Source organism: Belonocnema kinseyi, chromosome 8 (assembly GCF_010883055.1).
Source record: "Belonocnema kinseyi isolate 2016_QV_RU_SX_M_011 chromosome 8, B_treatae_v1, whole genome shotgun sequence".
Classification (NCBI taxonomy): domain Eukaryota; kingdom Metazoa; phylum Arthropoda; class Insecta; order Hymenoptera; family Cynipidae; genus Belonocnema; species Belonocnema kinseyi.
In genome coordinates this window covers 41,140,812-41,164,580 of record NC_046664.1, presented here as the reverse complement: position 1 = coordinate 41,164,580, position 23,769 = coordinate 41,140,812, and the positions used below count along the sequence as shown (strand labels likewise).

The following is a 23,769-nucleotide window of genomic DNA, read 5'->3' as shown; positions in this document are numbered from 1 at the left end:
TAGACTTTTCAACCAAAGAGAATTTAACTATGAAAAAAAAATATTTGGATTTTCTTATTAGTTTCATTAATTCAGTTCGCGTTTGAGAACAAGAAAAGGGGTAGTTTCTTGGTAATAAGGGAAAAAGAGGAATTCTTTAAAAAGAAGAAAAAAGGGAAAAAGTGTGAGGTCTGATATTCAATAGAATTTTCATATATCGATCAATTAATTTTTAAAATAAAATCTAAAATAAGATGGATCAAGGTGACCTTTTATTTAAAAAATGTTTATAGTGTGATTTTTTTTTAAAGTGCCTAAAGTGCCTTTTTCTTTAAAAAAAATGAGATAAAAAATAAACAACTAAAGGTTACTGTGACAGCCCTGATCATAAGCCATAGGGGTCCCAAGCGTCTCAAATAATTAAAAATTAAAGTAATGTGTCAGAGTCCTCACATCCTACTTCTTATGATCTAAATTTTAGTAAAAAATATTTGTGGCTGAGATATTTGTTTTAAAACTAACTTTAGATGATGTAGCGACAAAATAATAACACATGACTACGTCACGGTTTTCGTTCGAGTATCTACGTCGTTTTTTGTTTGACATTTATTTCTTATAACAACATCCTACTGGTTATGTAAAATCAGATGTCTTTATGTGATACATTAAAAATGCAAATAAGGAATTCGCCTCAAAACTTCGCCAATTTGACTAAAATAATAATTAGAATAAGAAAGAACACGAAAAATCTCCGCATTTAAATTTAGAGAGTTAGATAGTTATATAATAAATGCAAAATTGAAAAATGGAAATTATTCTTGTCAATTTAGCGGTGTTTTGATTCGATACTTGAATTCTTTGATTCTCCTATTACAGAAAATATTCACAGGTTCATGGAATGACATTGATGTAATAGGGAAATGACTACAGTAAGTTAATTGTACAAAATAAAATAAATTTTTTAACCTCAATAACATACAATTAAATGTTTTTCCAGATAATATACAAACTTTCAAATGAAAATAATTTCTCGTTATAGGATTATCCTCGAGTCCTTGTAAACAAAAGTAGTGAGCAAGCTTCAGATTTATTTAAAATCACAGATCAAAATATAAATCTGAAAAAAAATTCTTTGAAATATTTCTCAGAAGTTATTTCTAACAAATGGGAACTTTTTCAGAATAGTAAATTGGAGAATAAGGATACCCACTAAACTATGTAAAATATTATTACTAATAAATGAGATTTCTTTAAAAAAAAAAATTTCTTCTAAATCGCTGTTGAGCGTTTATAAAATATACTCCAACATTCGATTCTGGATGTATTACGTTTACAATGAGTTTCGTAAGATTAATCTATTTCTTATTCAGAAAGGCTTGATCGTCTGGAAGCGATCTTTCCGTTTTTGCTTGGCGACTCATTTAATGGTTGCCAATCTTCTTCCACCGAACGAGGATACTTTTGATCGGGATAATTCCATGCTTGTATGTCTGCTGTTCCAAAAATTTGATAAACAACATACGTACCACAAGCTATGGCAGCTGTGACACCAAAAACAGTCCTCCAAGCCTCAAGTGTTTGCTATAAGTAATTTTAAAAAAACAGCATTTTGAATAAATATGTATTTTTTTTATTAGGGAAAATCAGCCTCCTGTCAGCGAGAGTTCTAAATGGCCCATGTGTTGAAAAAGACCATGCGGCGGCGCTAGTAGTAACTTTTTTCTAGTTGTTTTGACTGTTATATGTCTTTTGTCATGTTGAGCCGTTACAAACTCTTAAAAAGATATCAAGTTTATTTACGTAATTATTGTAAAAATGACACGGTGGATTTTTCTAATCGCGTGAACTCAGAGAATACCCAAAGACAAAGAATAAAACAGAAGCTTTTTAATAATTATGAAAGATCTGAGGAGAAATCGTTTCGGTTTTATTTTCAAAGAATAATTTGAACTTTTGAAGATTTTAAAATGTTTGTTAAAAAATATAGAAGACTTTGAGACCATTTTTTTTTTATTTTTCAAGATTTACAAATTTTTTAGATAAATTGAATTTTGTCAGGGTGTGAAAAAAAGTTCTTAAAATTCATGGGCAATTTTTTAATGATTCTTTTGTAAGGAATATCAAGAGAAAATCGAATAAGGTCACAAAACATTTTGAATTGTTTCTTAAAATCTTCAAAAATTGTGAAAGATTTTAAAGCAAAATTTTGCGATATTACATAATTTAAAAAAAAATTGGAGTAAGTTTAAGAGATCAAAATTTAAGAAATTTAAATTACATTAAAATCCTATTTAACGTCCAATAATCAAATTGATGCAAACTCCTGTTAAAAAAAAGAATCCAACGACCAAATTTGGACTACCACGAACAAACAAAAACCAAAAATTCTTTGTAATGTGAAAAAACCAAAGAAAAAATTTTTTTTTATCTTTCAGGCAAAAATAAAAAAGAGGAATGAAAAATGAGAAGGCATTCAAACACATCCTCTTACTTTTCTTTTTCTTCCTTTCGACCTTTTTATTTTTATTATGATCAAATTACAATAAAATAATATTCAAAATAAAAATAAATAAAATTGCATTACCAAAGGTTCGGAACTCGTACAGTACCCTTATCAAGGCAAGACAAATTTAAATGGTAGAAATTGACAGCACCCACCTACGATTTTTTATCCTCTTTTTTATTTTTGTCTGAAAGATTTTAATTTTTTTCTTTGTTTGTTTTTTTCAGATCAAAATAGGATTTTTTGTTTTTGTTTGTTCGTTGTGGTCCAAATTTGGTCGTTAGATTCTTGTTTTTTTTTTTAACAGAAGTTTGCATCAAGTTTAAGAGATATTCAAAAGTTTTGAAATGATTAAAATATAATTAAAACATGTAAAGATTTTTAAAGAATTTTGTAAAGTTTTACGAAACTGAAAGACATTTTTTCAGGTTCCTAAGAAAAATGAAAAAAAAAATTTTATTTCGAAAAATTAATTTGAAGAGATCATTTAACAGGATTTGAGAAGTTTTCAAAAATAGCCAAAGAAGAATCGGAAAGATTTGAGGGCAATTTTTTTAATTCTACAGAATAAATATAAAATGCAGGTAACGTTTAAATAATTTTCAGAAATTAGAAAAACTTTGGAAGGTATGACAAGAGTAAAAAAAAGAATTTTTCTTATATTTATGTGCGAATTTTAAATAATTTTTTGTTTTGAAAAAAATGACCTTTAAGAGAAAATTGTAAAAGGTTTTTAAACATAACAAACGACTTCCTAACATTTCTAAAAATAGTTTTGAAGATTTTAAAGCAAAATGTTTCAATTTGGTAAGATTGCAAAATAAAAACGAACAAAAATTGGGCAAATTTAAGAAATACTTAGTAGAATTTAAAAGAACTTCGAAAGTTTTCAAGAGAATAAAAAAATATTTTCAAAATTGTTGGGAAAATTTAGAAGATTGCAAGGTAATTTTTTTTAATTTGGAATGAGATTTGAAAATTTTGAGAAAAATTCGTGCCAGTTAAAAATATTTTCAGCAATTTAAGAAGTTTTAAATAGATTACAAATATTTGAAAACTCGGAAACGTTTTCGAAAATGTATCAAATATTTCTTGATTCCTTCTCAACATCTAAAAGTTCTAAACATCTTTTAAAAGGACTCTATTTTTTCACAATATTTCGTAAAATCCTATTTTAGGAAAAAATTCTTTAAAACCTTCTAGATTTTTTTTTTGACAAGCCTGAAATATTTAAAAATCTTTTAAATTTTCTCAAGAATCTTATGAAAATTATATTTACATTAATTTAAAAACAAGGTGATATTAATTATTTTATTTTCTCAATTCTCAGAATTTAATTTCAACATAGATTTATTATAGCACTTCGAAAAATAATTTTCGATTAATATGAGTGTTGTCAAAGATAAAAAAATATTCGTTAATGGTCTTTCTTTAAGAGTAACATCCAAATTTTTAAAAATATTTTAGCTTTGGTACAAAGTCTGATTGATTAAAGAAATATCAAATTAAAGAATTCGTTATTTCATTGCAATAGAAAACAATATTCTAGGATTTATCATATTCCTTGTTTGTCATCTATAGATATAATATTTATATTTATTATAGTATTTGTTAAAACGGCAATATAAAAAAAAATTAGTTCTTTATCGCCATACTAAATGTGTTTGAATATCCGAGACTAACACAAAATAACGAAAAAATTAATAACAAATCATAAATTAGCAAGAAAAAAAATTGCCGAATTATAAAATAAATTAATTGTTAAATTCCCATAAATATTTCTATTCCTGAAATTTAAGTTTAAAGAAATTTAAAATTTGCCGAAAATAATTAATAAATTATTAATTAATGATTGATTAAATTGTTTGCCACATTTATAATGATATTAATAGCTCATAAATTAATAATCAATTAACTATATTTAGCAGTTCTAAATTTCGCGAATTGAAATATTTGTCGGAATTCAATAATTCGTTTATTTTACAAGTCGGTTTTGAATTCCGTGAATTTCAGTTTCGGATATTTTTTAATTCGTTATTTTATTTTTTGTCAATTAAAGATCTTGTCGCTATTTGAATTTTGAAAACTTTTATAATTTGATAATAAAATATATTTTTGGCATTTTTTAAATTCATTTTTGTATTTGTTATTTATTTATAATTATTTTTTATAAGTTCTGAATATCCATGCAATTTTTTTTGTTTTTGCTTGAATTGTGTCAATTATGCCGCTTTTTCCTATATTAAAGAAAATAATATGCAAGTTCATAAGTCTCATTTACTACCTGACTCTACACAATGAAGAATAAATGATTTTAAAGCATTTTTCACATTTATTTTGTGATTTCTATGCATTTTTCCTATGGTACTGCATGGCTATCAACTCTCGTTATACATTTTTTGCATTGGGTAGTACAATGGAAGCACCACCCTGGGGAAAATAGAGTGGTTTTTCATATTCATTTTCAATCAAGAAAGATGAATTTTAAATAAAATAGCTGAATTTTCAACTGAAATATATATTTTTTTAACCAAAAAATGAAACCGTGAAATTTTCTGATTAAAAAATTGAATTTTCAACAACAAAATTAATTAATTTTTAACACAAGGATTGCATTAACAATCGAATAGTTAAACTTTCAAGCAAAAACAATTTTCTACCCAAAGGTGAATTTTCAAACATTTAAAATAAACAAAGGAAATCAAAAAATTGCATTCTTCACCAAAATTATGATTTTTCAGTCAATTAAGACTAAGTTTGAACCAAATAGTTAAATTTTCAACGAAAATATATATTTTTTAAATTCAACATGGTATCATAAAACTTTCAATTAAAAAAACTAATTTTCAACAAACAAAAAATGTTTAACTAGTTCAATTAAAATAAAGCCGAGAAGTTTTTGACAAAATAGTTGAATAATCAAAAAAAAAAAAAAAAACAGAATTTTGAACAAAAAAGATTAATTTTATAATTAAAAAGACGAATATTCAACAAAATACATTAATTTTTTTACTATCCAGTCCATTTTTTATTTTATGAAGGATAAATGCCTGACAAAAAATAAAAATAGCTAAAGTGTCAGATAAAAAGTTAATTAAAGAAACACGAATTTTCAACAAAGAAGCTAAATTTTGAAACAAAAAACAACATTGAAAAAAATTCATTTTCCACCAAGAAAATTAATATTCTACCAAGAAAGACGGATTTTCAACAAAATACATGAATTTTCAACAGAATTGTTGAATTTTCGATCCAAAAAGATAATTTACGTACAAAACAATTAAGTTTTTCACAAAAATATGAATTTTTATAAAGAAGTTAATTTTTTACTGAACAGTTACATTTTTATAAAAATTGTTTACTTTTTCACTGAGGAGTTACATTTTCAACCAAAAATATGAATTTTAAACACAAAAAGTTAATTTTTCACCAGAGTTAAATTTTACATGAAATATTTGAATTTTCAATAAAAAAAGAGCAATTTTCTGCACAACATTTCAATTTTTAACTCAAATGATAATCTTCAACCAAAAATGTATTTTTTTAATGAGCGGTATTAGTTTAACCAAAGTAGTCGATTTTTAAACAAAGACGAGTTTTCAACAAATTGTGATCCCCAACCAAAACAGATTAATTTTTATCCAAAAAGTCGCATTTTTAACTAAACAGGATCCATTTTCAGTCAAATATTTCAATTTTTAACTAGAAACGACGAAATTTTAATTTAAGGAATGGGTTTCGAACCAAAAGCAGTTCAACTTTCTACCAAGTAGTTACATTTTTTATAGAAAAAGATTACTTTTTAGTAAAATAAGTTATATTTTCTACAAAATAATTTAATTTTCAAAGAAATAGTAGAATTTTTTACCAAACAAGATAAATTCCGAACAAAAAATATAATTATAGTTTTTAACCCAAAGTCTCAACAAAAATGTTTTTTTTTTTGGGTTCTACTAATTCAGTTCATATTTTCAGGGATTAAATGAACAAAAGGGGAAGTTTTTTGAAAATAGAAGAAAAGGTTTGAAATCTAAAATATGAAAGTGTTTACGGACGGATCCTAAGGAGTGGTTATTTTTTTAATAAATGTAAAATTTACTTACACTGTCTTGAGTTATCAGACCAGCTGCTATTGGCGATAAAAAGCTAGCTGTCATGTGAATTGTTTGTGCGAAGGCAAGAACTGGGCCTATAATTAGAAATAAATATTTATCCAAAAAAAATTTAAGATATTTCAGGTTGTCTACTTAAATAATGGGGAAAAATTCCCTGAAAATTCTAGGTATTCCAGGTTTTGTGAGTTTATTATAATCAATGTTTTTTTCAAACCTTCATTTTATTTTCTCATTATATAATTAAAATTCAGTGCCCAATAACATACTTATATTTTAAGTGCAAACATTTTCCAGATGAGTAGATGTCCTGTAAGAACTGGGGAAATAAGGAGTCTTTTCACGAAAATAGGGACATATATTGTTAAGTAAGATTGTTGTGGGTACTATAAATTAAAATCTAAAAAATATTATTATTATTAAATAGATTAATTATATTAATATTATATATTCCACTTATAAAAACTAATTTTAAAAAAACATTCTCAAACAAAAATGATAAAATATTCAACTCTATTAGTTTGATTTTCAGTTTAAAGGTTAATTAAAAAAAAAATGAACTAAAAATTCTTTTCCAGTAAAGATGAAGATGAGTTTTCAACCAAGAAGATTAATTTTATACCAAAAAAGACAAATTTCAAAAAATTGAATTTTCAAGCAAAAGCTGAATACTTAAATTTGTAGTCAACTAAATTTTTTTTAACCAAAGAGATGATTATTCAACTAAAATTATGGAATATCCATCTAGATTAGTAATTTTCATTTAAAAAAAATCAATTTTCAACCAAAAATACAACAATTGTTTATTAAAATAGTTAAATTGCAAACAAGAGATGAATTTTCAATTGAAATTATGAATCTTCAACAGAAAAATAATTTTTTAACAAAAGTATTTAGCTTTTACCCAAAAATTGAATAGTTACATTTTTGGTTAAAAAACCTGATTTTAATTGAAGGATGAACTTTCAACGAAAATGATTAAATGTTCAACACTGGATTATAGTCTAATCTTCAGTTAAAATTAATTTTCAACCTAAAAAGAAAAACGAGTTTTAAACTAAATAGTTAAATCAATTATTATAATGCTAATTTTAGAAACGAAAAACCATGTTTATTTAATTTATAATACATTTTTTTTAAATAAGCACATATGAAAAAAGTGCAATAATGTGCATATTTCAAAATGCTTTTAATATAAAATTGTAAATTTTTGTTCCCTTTAAAGAAATTATTTAAAATTGGTTAGTGTTGAACTTAAATGCCTTCCATTTTCAAAGCTTATAATTTTAAAACTGGCATATTTAAAAAATTCGAAATTCAAAATGTTCAACTATCAGGGATTTAAACTTTAAATTTATAAACATTTAGAAAACGAAACTGCTATATTCTCCAATTTCTGAATTGTCTAATGTAGAGTCTGGATTTAATTCAAATTTGTTATCTTTCAAGTTTTATTAATTTTCAAGTGTTTCATCATCAGCCACAATTTCAAGTTTAATTTTACTAGACATTTTGGAAAACCTTCTTTCTAGTCCAGAAGTAAAATATCAGTCAGCGGAAACCAAAATAAAAATTTTATTTTTGCTAAAAAGCACAAAAATAATCTAAGGTTTATTTACAGTTTACAGTAATCATTTTGTACTCCCTTTAATAAAGTCATGAAAAAAATATTTGTATTTTTCTAAAAATAACAAAAAAATAATCATAAATTTTCGTGTTTTTTTTTAAATTAAATTTTAGAATGAAATATTATGAGAAGAAATAATTTAGATTCAAAGAAATTGGAATCGATTAGATATTTCATTATGGTTAAATATTAATAGATTTGAATTATTTTGATGGATTTCACTAAATAATTTTAATATACTTAAGAAGCTTAATATTGTGAAATATTGGGACAATAAAAATAAAAAAATGCTATAATTAGCATTACAATAATAATATATTATATAAATTTTTTTCAGTATTAATTATAAAAGTTTATGATTTTTGATTTATCCAGTTGAAAAAAAGAAGGGAAATGTTCTTTCACACCTTACCCTTTTTCCAGTTCGAAAAAGGATCAATAATTCAGATTTACAGCAATTTAATACATTTTTTTATCTTGAGAATAGAATTAGTTATAAACGTGATTTTTCGGGTAAAAATATATAACTTGTTGTGTCTCTCCGGAATATTTCCGAAAAGGTGTCAAAAATTTTTAACAAAAATTTAGTAACTCATCCAAGTAAACAATCATCAAGCCATTTAAATATTAATGCTTCTATTTTTCAATCCTAAACTTTTTAAATTAAATGTGTAAGAAATAAAAAAACTTATAAGTATATAATTTACCTGCGAAGTTTGGTGCAATATCAACAATGTTCGCCATTGCACCCGCATAAGAAGCTGTTATTAAAGTTACAGCAATAAACCAAACTATGAGAGCTAAGACAACATCGCAACCCAAGTATCCAATTAAAATCACGAGGATTCCAGGAACGACTTGTGCTGTGAAAAAAAATCATAAATTTTGAGAATATATTTAAAAACAGATATTTCAAATAAATTTGTAAATATGTTTTTTGGAAGAACTTACAAAATGCAGTGAAAATTTTTCGAACGTTGGTTAAAGACATTATTTGTCTCGTAACCAGCAAATCTGCAACGTAGCAGAAGAGGACCGAACTTAAATAGCTACAGACGAATGGGGCACCAGTTAGAATACCATTCTGAAAAAAGAGATTCATAAATATTGTGAAAATATAATCAGAAAAACAATTAGAATCTTAATTTCCAGTAATTTCTAATTCCTTTCGCCCAATAGCACGCAATATTGCTGCAATAAATTAATTTCTTCTTTGCAATATGCCAATTTCGAAATTTACTGTCTTTTCCTGACTTTTCCCTCACTAATTTTCCATTTACCCTGACCGTTTCTATAGTTCAATTTTTAACCAATGTAATTATTTTTTAATCAATAAGATTATTTTTCCACCAAGAAAATTAATATTTTATTACGAAATACAAAATATCAACAACAAAAATGAATTTTTATAAAAGTAGTTGAATTTTCAACTAAAGATGAATCTTCAGTCAAACATGGTCTTCTGCCTTGACATATAGACAATACCTAAATCTAAATTAAAAAAAAAAACAATTTCTAACCAAATTAGTTAAATTTTCAACAAAAAAGAGGGGCTTTCAGCTAAAATGAAAAATCATCAAGCAACATATTAATTTTCAATTGAGTAGTTCTGCTTTCAACTAAGCAGCAGAATTTCAGACCAAACACCGATTCTTAACAACAAATGTAATACTTGATATTTCAATAAAAAATATTTGATTTTTAAATAAAAAATAGTCGAATTCAACCAAAAAAGATGATTTTCAACAAGACAGTTGGATCCTCAACCGAAACATATTATTTTTTAACCGTAAAGTTGCATTTTTAATAAAAAAATCAATTATTATAATAAAATAAAAGTTGAAAAAACGAATTGTCAACAAAATAGTTTAATTTTATTTAATTAAGTTTTAGCTAATGAGATTCCTTTTCTATCAAGAAAAACGAATTTGCAACAAAATACATAAATTTTTAACTACTTACGTAGTTTAATCTTTAACTAAAAAATATAAATTTTTAACATAAAATATATTAGGTCTAATTTCAGATACGAAATTAATTTTTAACCAATTAAAATTAATTTTCAACAAAATAGGTGAATCGCTAACCTAATAGATAAATTGTTAACTAACTACCTGACTAAAAAATATAATTTTACAACGAAAAATGGGATGGTTACGTTTTTTCATCAAAGAAATTAATTTTCAATAAAAAAAATTGTCAATAAAATAGACAAATTTTTAACAAAATATATAAACTTTTAACTGATATTTTTTTTGAAATTGATTTTTTTTCGTATTTTCTGGAACAATTTATATATGCAGTTATCCCACAAGCGACACGGCACAATTCCTTAAGTCTTCCAAAGTTTGTGAGTGTTGTGTAAGTGTTTGTCTTAACTTTTAAAGTTTCGGGAATCGAGCGAATTTTGAGTAAGCGAAAACTGTCAGGGAGAATGTTGTTCAGGAAGGTTCAAGGAAGTTTTCTGAAAAGTTATAGATTAATTGGAATCTCCAGCGTTAGGTAAAAGTGTCCCTGGCGGACCGAAGAAACCGAATGGAGCCTCTAAAAAGTACCCGTAAAGACCTCATTGGGTCCCCAGTCGGTTCCTTTTTAAAAAACTAAAAAAAAAACAAAACAAAAACAGCAAGATCAACTTTTAAATTGCTGAAATTCGGATTCTACGTTATATTTTCTATTAGAAACTCACGGAGTACTCGCAGTACTTTTTTTTGCAGCTTTAAAAATGTAAAAAAATGTCATTAACTTCTGCCGAAGGTGACTTCAAGCACATCCATAATAGCTCAAGTTGTATGTTGCGCGCTAAGTTTAAAAATAAAATTCTCTATAACTTGCATCACAGCGTTGTTGCCTGAGGTTTCCACTGCGTGGCGAAAAAATTCTTAAAGTTACCGACGAACGCTTATTAACTGCTACTAAAAAAAGATGCACTTGAAGGCGCCTTCGGCCCATGTAAATGACAGGTATTTTATTATTTAAAGTTTTTAACGCTGCAAGAAAAAGTATTGCGATTACTCCGTGAGTTTCTAATGCACATTTGAACGTAGAATCCGAATTTCAACAATTTAAAAGTTGATTTTGCTGGTTTTTTTAGTTTTTGAAAAAGGAGCCGAATGGGGACCTAATGGGGTCTTTATGGGTACTTTATAGAGGCTCCATTCGGTTCCTTCGGTCCGCCAGGGCGTGTCTCACAGCCAGCCGAGTTTTGGTTATTAAAATACGAGAAATATGGAAAATCATGGTCAATAATAAATATTTCTTTTTCTCTTATGAAGAGAAAGAGCACATCGTTAAAATATAATGTGATATATAAAAGGTGTTTGATTTAATTATCCTAATGGCTATACAAAATTATATATTATAAATATAGTCAAGTTTTCCAATGACAAAACAGAAAATAATTCGAAACCTACTAATTGTAAAAAACGAAAGAAGCATGATAGCTTGTTGGAAAGAAATGTTCTTAAATGCAGCAGAAATGCGGTATCTAAGAATAAATTAATCAATTATTTCTTGCTTAATATACATGAAAAATATCTTGAAAAAAATAATAAAATATATTTCTAAGTATCGCAGTAATGATAATGATGGTATTATAAGCGCTGTTTACAAAATTGAAAAAATAAAATAAAACAGTCCGATTTTATAAAATATTGTTATAAAATTCGTAAAAAAACGCATAGAAACACCAAAATTTGTAGCAATCTAAATCGCATTTTCAAAATTAATATTTTCCGTGAACAAATTAAATTGCTGTCTTTTACATCAGAAACATTTTGGTGAAATGAAAATCGTTTGGAGAAACAAGGAAACTTGAATTTTATAAATTGGAATACATTAATTCTTGGAAAAATTGGTTTAATTATTTTTTAATACGGAGAGTTGTAACATAATTATCATCTTTAGCAACAAAATATCAATTTATACATTGAAATCCACTTTTTGTACTTATTAAACAATGATTTTTATATTTACTGTGTTTTTAATTACAAAAACTCGGCTGGCTGTGATATACACTTGTACCTAACGCTGGAGTAGCGGATTACCGACCGGGCCGTAGTCTATGCGGGAGAAAATCTATTGCGCCCGCAAATTAAAACATCAACAGTTTGTTCAGTACTATTCTAATTGAGCTACAACTTTCCAGAAAACTTTCTTGAACCTTCCTGAACAACTTTCTCACTGACAGTTTTCGCTTGCTCAAAATTCGCTCGACTCCCGAAACGTTGGAAGTTGTTTGTGCACGAATTCTGCAACGTCTCGGAAAAACATTATTAACAATTTTTCTAATAAACATTTTGAACTTTCGCTAACGCCATCTATCGCAGAAAATGATAATGAATGTTTTTGATAAGATTTATAACAAAATATTGAAAACTTCTCATTTCGTTGCGTGTTAAAGTGAAAAAATTAAAAATATTTTAAACGGTAAAAAAACAGTTTTTCGTAAACAATTCGAAAAATAAAAAGCTACAACTATTTTTACGAGGAGAAAAAGATGCAGCATTAAATTTTCATTGTGGTTATATATCTTAAAAATTAAAATTCGAGACTTTATTTTCAAGTGCTCAGGAGCCTCCCCACATCAGAAAAATAATTCTATATCTCGTTTTTGCATCCGGAGCCTCAATTGAGCTGCCGGATCGTAAAAGGGCCCATAAATTTTTTCGGCGTAAGCGCAAATTACCCCTGACAGTACAATAAGAGGAATTCGGAAAATATTTTTTGACATAATTGAAGAAAATTCCTTGTAGTAATTTAATTTCCAAAAATTAGTGCTCTAAACAAATCTTGAAAATTACTAGAACTCATCCCGCTTGAGCTAAAAAAAAAAATACGAGCACTTTATCTGCCCGCGGAGCGGCAGTAAAATAGCACTTTATTGTACTGCGGTGAGCGGCAATTAAAGTGAAAGAAAGGAAGAAGAAGTGAGTGAGAAATGAAAGAAAAAAAAAAGAGTGAGAAGAATTCATTTTAAAACTACGTTAAACTGCGAAAGTGGATTTCGGACTTATAAGGTCACCCCACGCGCGTGCGTACGCGGTATAATCAAGCGCCGTTTCCCAAAAAAGCACTTATTCTGCATATTTCAGATAAAGTATCACATGCACCACGACATTAAAGTTGTTTTATACTCCGATGCCGTTTTCCCGCCTCGCCTTTGGTTCAAACGTTAAATTCTGCATCTTCGTGTAAAGTTCAACTTTACTGCATAGGTACATAATCTACTATTCTTTAATTTTAAAGATAAAAACCAATTTTTCTCCACTTAATAATTTCATGAAACCTGTTCTATAAATGGTCACTGAACTAAAAACAAACTGTTTTACAATTAAATGTTATAGTTCGTTTAGTTAAATGCTATTTTAGTAGATTTTTTCTATATTTTTGGAAAAATTAATTAAATTAAACAAAATCTATATCTCGAAACCGTGAAAATCATTATATTTCACGAAGCTAAACAATTTTAAACTCTAAATTGCTTACCATAATTTCCGTCGTTTTCGGGGAAAATGAGATTGTTAATTGTTAAAAACGAAAAAATATTTTTTCTCGTAAACGCGTGGTATTTCTTTTTTTCTTGGCTCAAAATAACCGGGGAACATCCCCGAACCGCATACAAAGTAAAAACTGAAATGTGCGTTACTGATGACTCTCCGTAATTTTCCTGTAATTTTTAGTAACTTGCTAAGGTCTCACTTTTGAAAGTCTTACCCGATTAAATAAAAAACTAGTATTAGAAGATCTTGTCGCCAAAACGGTGTCAGAAATAGTGATTATTCCCTCCCAACGTTAGAATATAATACAATTTTTTTAGCGAAATATCGCAATATTGTATTTATGTTACCGGGCAATATTGCGGCAACATAACTAAAATATTGGGTGCTGTTGGGATCTACTTACAGCTTGTATGCTAAATCCTAGGACGGTTTTCATGTACATTGGTCCCGAAATGATGAAGACGTAGTGGACCCAAATTCTCCCGAACGTTGTTATGCCGATAGACCAAGCCGGCAACGAGGTGAATATGGACTTCCATGGGACAGGCAGGTCCTGAATAATTAGAAAATCGCTCTGATAATACATAACGGTCTGCTGATATTAAATTGACTCGGACATCAAGTTTCGAGTTTAAAATGATCCTTTGAATTGAGATATGCGTGACTGACCTGATTTTCTCCGATGACCTGTGATCCGACGCTTCCTTGGATATACTGGAGTTCCTGCTGCGATATCCTTGGATGTGTTGCGGGCGTGTCAAAGGCAAGAAAGTACCAGAAGATACACCAGAAGACACCAATGCTTCCCGTGGTGTAGAAGACGGTTCGCCAGCCAAAGTTAGCAATCAGAAACCCGCAGAGTGGATAGGTCAATCCAATGCCGATGCTGAACCCTGAATAAGGATAATCTAGGTGTTAGGAGTAGCTCACCCCATGACCCGGTAGAAGCTGAAACATGATGTTGGACGAATGGTCCCAGGCTCGTACCACTCGTCAATTCTGATGCATAGTTTCTCGAACAACCCCAAATATTCTGAAAAGCGATTCGAATGGATTTTTAATATGAGGGGATGAGGTCTAAAGAGATGAAGCTGATAATCGTGGAACAATGAAACTTCTATACCTGCAACTGACAAAATGATAAGACCTTTATAATTTACAAACTAATTTCTTCTAAATCCTAACTGTAGACTTGTTCGCTACAGATTTTAAAACTTAACACTTTTGAAGTATGAGCTATGATAGCTAACTCGCCTTACGCTTCAGCAAATTGATCTCAGAGCTTTAAAGAAATTAGAGTCAATTTTCAAAGATTTGTGAATCACAAATTTTAGATGGACATGCAGCAGTTATTATATGCTTAAGCCTTCTTGAAGAAAAATTTTACTGTATTTGGAAATATCTCAGGAAAAAGTATTATAACCGCTCGAATAGGAATTGTGAAAAGAAAAACCTGACGTCACCGATGATTTATTCAAAAGTGTTAAAGAATGGAATATTATCTGATTTAAAATTGGTCTTGTTGAATCTGATCAGGGAACAGGTCATATGCCAGAAGACAGATCCTCAATCTCTTATATAGCTGTATTTCTTAGATAACCAAAAAATCAAGTCCGGATCAAAGCTGATAAAATTCGGAATTTTAGAAACCCTAAAAAGGGATCATAGTGAGTTAGTAAAAAAAAAAAAACTTCTACACATGGCAGTCGCAGATAATAATTTTCTTAAGAAAGAAGACAATTGCTAATATTCATCACGAATAGAATCTCTAGCAAATAGAAAACTTTAGTTCTTCTAAGAAAAAAAATTCCACCTTAACAACCGTCAATGACACCTACAATAAAATCTTAAAAGTATACCTGATAATAAAGTCAAAAATAGTATCCTTAGAAAAACAGCGCAAAAAACAATTTATCCATTGTAATGGCCAAAACAGTTACTAAAGTCACGCTAAAATAACATCCAATCGTAAATGCCAATGTTAATATAAATCTTCCTAGAAAAGAAATTCATCAAATACGAAAATAATTTCCTAAGCAATCCAGAGTGTCTACTCAAATCCTGGAAAACAATTCTCTGACAATTCCACGTTTCTTCCAGGTATCTCATATTTTTTCCAGGATTATTTTTTGCCAAGTTTATAATGCTTTGTTTTTTAGTTGCTAGGCCTTCAATTAATCTGACCAGATGTTCTCAAATATTTTGACACGAAAGATTAATTAAATAATACTCAAAACATAATTAATCATTTCTTGAACTTGTCTCGAAACTCTATAAATCTGAATAATAATTCAAACGTTTTATGTTACTCGTATCTACTTATAACTAAAATTAAATGCATATTTAAGAAAAATAATATGGGAACTATATTAAACTCAATTTAAACTGCTGACAATTCTTAAAATTTCAAGTAGAAATTTGTATTTTCAAAATGATAGATATATTTGTAACAAAATAGTTGAATTTTTAACCCAAAACATTAATTTTCTACCAAAAAGACGATTGAAAAAAAAAAGATTATTTTTAAAAACACATAGCTGAGTTTGGATCTAAAAAAGATCAGTTTTCAACTAAAAATGGAAAAGTTGAATTTTCAATTACAAAAACTATTTTTCCACCACAAAAATGAATTAATTTCTCAAATAATCATATTTTATTGCAATACTTGAATTTTGAAGCAAAAAAAAAATAAATGCTAAAAAAAGACGATTAATTGTCGAACAGAAAGATTAATTTTCCACCAAGAAAGACAATTAAAAAAAAAAAGGTGAATGTTCAACTAAAAAACACCAATTTTCAAAACAAAAAGTTGAATTATTTACAAAATTAATAAGTTTCTAACTAAAATGATGAATCTTCATCTGAAATTGATGAATTTTGAAAAAAAAATTGATTTTTGAAAAAAAGATTTCAATTTTGAACCAAGTATAGTTTTAATTGCAACCAAAAAGATGCATTTCCTAAAACAAATACGATTTTTCAACGAAATTCATAAATTATTAACGAAATATTTGCATTATCCAATACAAACATACAAATTTTTAGGCAAATAATTCAATTTAAAACTAAAAAATATCAAGTTTCGACCAAAATGAAATAAATAAATTTTAAACAAAAATATAAATTTTAACTGAAATGATCAATCTTTGAATTGAATAGCTAATTTTTTTATCCAAAAATATTTTTTAATCAAAAAGATATAGTTGTTAAATTTCCAGTCAGTTTAATCAAAGAAATGAACTTTCAACTGAAAGGATATAATTTTCAACTGGAACAGTTCCATTTTCAGGTAATACATTAAACTAATTTGCAACAAAAATAAAACTATTTTTGTTTAAATAGTTACATTTTCAAACAAAGTGATGATTTTTTAAAATAAAATGAGGAGTTTTTAATTATAATCATTTAATTTCCAAGAAAAATATTAATGTCCAATCCAGAGGGGATTAATTTCTAGCAAAAATCAAAATTTTTTTTAACTAAACAAGATAATTTTTCAACCAAATATGGAATAGTTATATTTCCTATAAAAAAATTAATTTTCAAAAACAAGAAACAAACAAAAATTTGTTAAGAAAATAGTTACAGTTGCAACGTGAATATTGAAATTTTCAGTGAAAAAATTCATTTTCAGTCAACGAAAAAACCAATTTTTCACAAAATATCTCATTTTTCAACCAAGGAGATGAATTTTCAATTTAAATGCTGAATCTTGAACCACAAAAAATTAATTTTTAACAAAAGAGTAACTCTCAACCAAGTAATTAAATCTTCATTCAAAAAGGCGAATTTGGAACAAAAAATGTATTAGCTGATATTGCATCCAAAAAAAGATTAAAAATTTTAACCCATAGGATGATTTTTTTAACAAGAAGATTAATATTTTACCATGAAAGACAAAATTTCGAAAATACATGAATTATATACATGAATATTTATAATTAAATATCTGAAATGTAAATAAAATTAATTTAAAAAATATTTATAATTAAATACATGAAAATACATTAATAGAATAGTTGAATTAAAAAAATGGATTAACAAAAAATTCAAGAAAATGAAGAATCATTGCTATTTAATTTAATATTGCAATTAAAAAAATTAAGTACGCTCTCGACAAATCCCGACTTTAAAAAAATTCCCTGCCATTTCCAGTTATAGAAAAATTCCCTGACAATTCCATTTTTTCCAGGTAGGATAGACACCCTGCAATAATTTACAACCACCCCAATGGGAAAAAGAAACAGCAAACACGGGTCGATAAGAACCTCGAGGGAAAAGGGTAATTCTACCCATAAAAACAATAAAACAATCTGCCTACCATGATCTTATAATTTTTTTCTGCAACTATAGTCAATAACGATACACTCAATAATATTACAACCTATAGAAATGATCTACAATAACCCACAATATTAAAGATCAATCATAAGGACATATTAAATTGTTTCATCAATTAAAATCGACTATAGGCCAGACCCTATATAAACGGTGTTCCTAAAGCAGCGGAAGACTATAACTCTAGCATGGCTTCATATATAGCAATGTTTACAGAATATGTCCCAACAAACGACACAACATAATTTCCTCCAATATAGATTAATAAGCATTGCAGTTTAATCAATTGCAACTTTCATTATTTGATCAACAAACGAAGAAAAAATCTCACTACAACAATGCGTATTAGCAGAAAGAGAAGTTGCTCATATAGCAACAACTTACATCAATATTTATAGGAAAAATCCATAAGAATCTCTTTTTGAAGAACTGTAAAAATCGATTTAGTATCCAAATTGAACTCTAAAAATGAATTAAAAACCCACACTAGAACAACAGTATACAGGGTGTTCAAAAAGTCTGGAAACACTAAAATAATTGTCCAAATAAAATATCATTACAATGGGTCAATGTAAATCTTGGAGTAAATTTCAACGAGAAATCCAATGATGACCTCTAATTTGATCTTGACCTTCAAGGTTATTTCAAGGTCAACTTTGTGTTTTTAAATGGCAACCCCTATTTTTGACATCGGCAATTGAAAGAGTGGGCAATTTTACGTTTAAATGTGTACTCACGTCATAGTTCATAGGTGCTTGAATGACCTTCAGCAGACCTGCAAAGTCACACCTGACCTATAGCTTAAGTACATATTTAAACGTAAAGTTTCCCGCCCTTTCGATTTTCGATGTCAAAAATATGGGTTCTAATTTGAAAACACAAAGGTGACTTTGAAATGAGCTTGAAGGTCAACTTGCTTCATTGGAATAATAATTTATCTGGACAGTTATTTAGGTGTTTCCAGACTTTTTGGAAACCCTGTATATTAATAATAATTAGCGATGACAAAGATTATTAGAACTTTTCCTTGAATGAGTCTACACAAATCTTTCAATTGTCAACAACAATCTGCCTATCATAGTATCATGGTCCACAGCATTCTTAATAGAAAACATATGAGATTTTCTGTATTAAACGCATATTACACCTAGCAACTTCTCATAACAATCCTTTTTTACAGATCATAACAAGCTTATGACTATGGCAAAGAAACTAACAATTAAAAATCTGTCTGAAAAACTCTTAGCAACAACCAGGGTGGCTGTTTTAATTAAAAAAATATGAAAAACGTTCTTTTCTCGGTTTGCAAACATTCTTCACGTTCAATGAAATTAAAAAATTAGAAATCTAAGCTCTCTAAAGCTCAAATGTTTTCCATTTGAAGCAATAAAAACTGAGCTGTAAATCATTTTGGTCAATTATAAGCTGGAAGGATTAGAAAAAGCTTCAAAATTTTATTTTAATATCATGAAAAATCTCTACATGTTGTTTTAGATTTTTTCAAATTTTAAACTATCTTTGACATTTTTTCAGGACTTCTGAACATTTTTCAAAAATATTTCAATTTTTCATACATTTTTTTAAAAATCCTGCGAAATAAAAAATAATTCCTTAAAATATTTCAGATTCATCTTTTACAATTTTGGAAATACTTTTGAATATTCTATTAAAGTTCATTATTCAAAATACAAAAAAATCATTTTTAATTTTACTGGGAATCTTGAGAAAATGTTGTTTTATTATTTTGAAGCCTTTCACAATTCTTACAAAAATTCTAAATTTCTTTTCTAAATTAATATTTTTAATTGTTTAATTAATTAAATTTATTTAATTAATTTAATTAAATTGTTTTCAATTCGTTTTAAATTAGTCGGATTTTGTCGACATACGTAGACACTTCCTTTAATTTACTTGAAATAATTTAAAAATTAACATTATTCAAATTACTCGGATTTTTTCTTGGAATAATGTGTGTTCAAAATTTATTTATTTATTTTTCAATATTTGTTTTAGAATTATTGATTTTAAATGAATAGTCAAATATTTCTGAATATTAAGCAATTCATCTTTTTCTCAATTAATAAATTTCATATTCTCAAATTTTTAATTGAAATAATATCTGAAATGTAATTAATTTGAATCTGACAATTAATGACAGTAAATTAATAAATAAAATAAAATAAATTAATAATTAATCAATATGAATATAAAATATAAATTAATTGTGAATCTATTAAATATTTTGAAGTTAATTTTAAATTGAAAATAGTTGTTTAAAATTTGTTTCCCTAATAAGACTTTCCAGTTGAAACCGTTTAATTTTTTACGTTGACATCTGGAAATGATAAAATTTTGAACCGATTCCGAATCGTCTCGTCAAATCAATTTTATTATTATTCACTTGTTAATCATTAATTTACATTTCAGTTTTCAAAATCATCATAATTTATATTCTCAGCTGATCAACAAAAATTTTTTTATGCAAAATTATCGATTTCTAATTTTGCTAATTATCATTTTTCAACTTTGATCTGGACTTAGTATTCTCTTGGCTAGAATATGCCACATATAACCTGATCCGCATCCATTCGAGCCTCAAGGTCAACTTTCCGAGTTGATTTGGGACCCAAAATTTTGGGTCTATCATAAGTGTAATAAGCTGTATCCCCTCATAATGAAATAATGTGAATGATGATGATGATAATAATAATAATAATATAAACCTTATTTTCCTGTAATATTACCTAGGCATTATACAGTGTGTTCTATTGATATATCTGGAGACATAAAGACAAATGCCGCTGCGAAGTACTATGAATGTTTTGACGATGGGTGCATTTATCTGTGCTCATTTTGTGAGGATTTTGTTTCCTCATAGGTATCAAATGAATTTGCTTTTTCATAGAGGGAGGTTTTTCCCTACCAAAAGAAAAAAAGAATACTTTTAATATTTTTCAAGCGTATTTTTCCGCCTTAGGGATTATCCATAAACTACAACAGTTTATTTGGTAATGACCCCCCCCCCCCTGCCAAAAATAACGCGGCCTTTAAGTGAAACCCGATTTTACGTTTACACTGATTTTTGTGTGTTTTTATAGCAGTGCCAACATTCCGATATTGTATACGTGGCCGTGTGGTGTATTATAAACTTCGGTAATAAATCAACAATTAAAATAAAAAATTGATTTTCATTCAGTATTGAAATGTGCCTGATTGAATTTTATGTGACCGTTAATCCGGGTGTTATTGATTTTTTAACTAAGAAAGGTAAATTTGTAATCAAAAAATGGAATAGTTAAAACTTTTAATTTGAAAAAAATAGCTTGAATTATAAAAAAGAATTTTCTATACAAAATAGTTAATTATCAAATCAAAAATATAAATTGTAAAGTGATTTGATGAAACAAATCAATCCTTTTTTCGACCGTTGATATTTATTGATTTCAAATCGTAATCGTAATCGATTTCAAATTATTTATGTCTTACGGTCCAATCGTAATCGTAATCGTAATCGTAAAACGATTGGACCGTAAGACATAAATAATTTGAAATCGATTACGATTTGAAATGAACAAAAATATAAAATTATAATCAAAAAGTTAATGTTTTACGAAAAAAGACGAGATTCTAACAAAATACAACAACTTTTGACCCAAAAGTTGAATTTTCAACCCAACTAAATTATTTTTAAACCAACAAAAAAAGCCATTTTTTAACAAAATAGTTCAATTTTAACAAAAAGTTGAATTCTTACATATAAGAAACGAGCCATTTTCGACCACAAATGGAATTTTTAACTAAATTTTGAAGCGCCAAATAAAAAATAAATTTTTAAGAAAGTAGTTTAAGTTTAAAACCTAGTTGTTAAATATGTAACAAAAGAAAAAGAATTCTTAAAAAAAACAAGATTAATTTTCTAGCGAAAAAAAACTAATTTTTAACAAAACTCAAGAATTCCACACCAAAAAGTTGAATTTACAACTAAAACAGATGAGTTTCTGAACAAAAAGATTAATTTATTACTAAAAAAGATGAATTTTCAATAAAAGTGAAGAATCCTGAAACAAAAAGTTGAATTTTCAAACAAAAAGATTAACTTTTTAACGACAAAAAATTTAAAAAAGAGAACTAATACCCAAAAAGTTAAAGATAATTTTTCAAACAAAAAGATTAATTTACTATAGAAGTAGACGATTTTTAAAATAAAATTCAAGAATTCTGAACAAAAAATTTTAAGTTTCAACTAAAAAAAAATGCACTTACTACCAAAAAAGAAAAATTTTGAACAAAATTCAATAATTCTGAACCAAAAAGTTGAATGTTCAATTAAAAATAATAATTTTTAAACAAAAAGATCAATTTTCTAGCAAAATCATTCATCATCTGGAATCGTACTAAAAACGTTACCGCATGTACTTTCAGAACAAAAATGTTTCTAAATAATGTAATAATGTATATAATAATAATAATGTAATGTAACGTTACTTTGATTGGGACCGCCATCCTCCTTCCCGTTAATAATAAAAGATTTTGTGAGATCTCCCCCCCCCCCTAAAGTGGTAACGTAGTTTATAGACGATCCCTTACCGAAAATTTTATTTTCAGAAAATCAGAAAGTCCGCCAACATATCGTCTGATGTATTCTGATAAAATAAACTACTTTCTAACTTACGGTATTCTTCTAAGCCAAATTCAAACCAAAGTTTTCTTCATAGAAACAATGCCACTTTTTTAAATCTTTCTAAGTAGCTATTGATTAATCAAGAATAGTCACCGGAAGTTCTTCAATAAATTAATCTATGCTTCTCAAATACGCAAACAATTACATTAAATTCAGTACTGTTATATTCCCCATATTAAAAAAATTCAGGTGGGTCATGAAAGGTTCTTAAGTGGGTTGACCCATGTAACAACTCAAAAATAAGGGTATATTTTGGGATTATTTTGGGGATGAAGAATATAACGAATCTTTCCAGAATTTTTTTGGGGTATTAAGGAACTTTTGAACAACAAAATAACTTTTTTCAGCTATAAATATTCATAAAATTTTTAATGAAAAGGGCAGACGTTCAACATGTTCAGCTGGAAGATGCGAAATTGCCGGCACTCAAGTTTCTCACAAATTCGTCTGATACAAAAAACAAAAAAGGTTCTTAAAGTTTATATTCATAGTTCCTTTGTGAACAAAAAAAAGTTTTTAAATTATTATTTTTGCAAAATGGAGGCCGTTGCAATAAACATGTTTATTCTTGCCCAAAAATGTGCATGAAATTCTTTAAAATGAATTTTTTTGCTGTTTGCAGTGGTTGAAAAAGGATAATCATTTTAACTATATGTGTATGCAAGGAGAACTGAATCGGACAAACACTTAATAATCTTTTTGGTTTCTTACAAGTTTTTTTTATTGACCATTCCAGCAGCATACATCGGCTGAAAATATTTCGAAGCAGATTGGACGTGGCCTCGGCCCCACCACTGTCCGGCCGGCTGGCAGGCAGCATCGGCCGGCTAGCGCGAGGTGCGCGGGGCGCCTTTTAGGGGATAAAGAAGGCACCTGCGACTCTGAAATTTTTGCAGCATGTGTTTGGGATGCCAAGATTCCATTTAAGCAACAAACAAACACATCGATTTTTGAAGCCGTTACATGGGTCGCCCCCCTTAATTTGGGCAATCAATGAGCCTCCAAGACGCGAACAAATGTATTTTATA

At 27.6% G+C, this 23,769-nt stretch overlaps 1 protein-coding gene across 3 annotated transcripts in view; it reads right to left on the bottom strand.

The window, feature by feature from the left end:
* LOC117178882 (sialin-like) overlaps positions 1-23,769 on the bottom strand; it is a 63,079-nt gene continuing 39,310 nt past the window's right edge. For all 3 annotated transcript variants that reach the window (XM_033370407.1, XM_033370409.1, XM_033370408.1), the window contains exons 7-12: positions 14,392-14,615; positions 14,126-14,275; positions 9,173-9,305; positions 8,929-9,084; positions 6,586-6,671; positions 1-1,560 (exon numbers count right to left, since the gene is read on the bottom strand). In XM_033370407.1, coding sequence (XP_033226298.1) covers positions 1,342-1,560; positions 6,586-6,671; positions 8,929-9,084; positions 9,173-9,305; positions 14,126-14,275; positions 14,392-14,615 — 968 coding nt within the window. In that variant the 3' untranslated portion in view covers positions 1-1,341. The remainder of the gene's footprint in view (positions 1,561-6,585; positions 6,672-8,928; positions 9,085-9,172; positions 9,306-14,125; positions 14,276-14,391; positions 14,616-23,769) is intronic.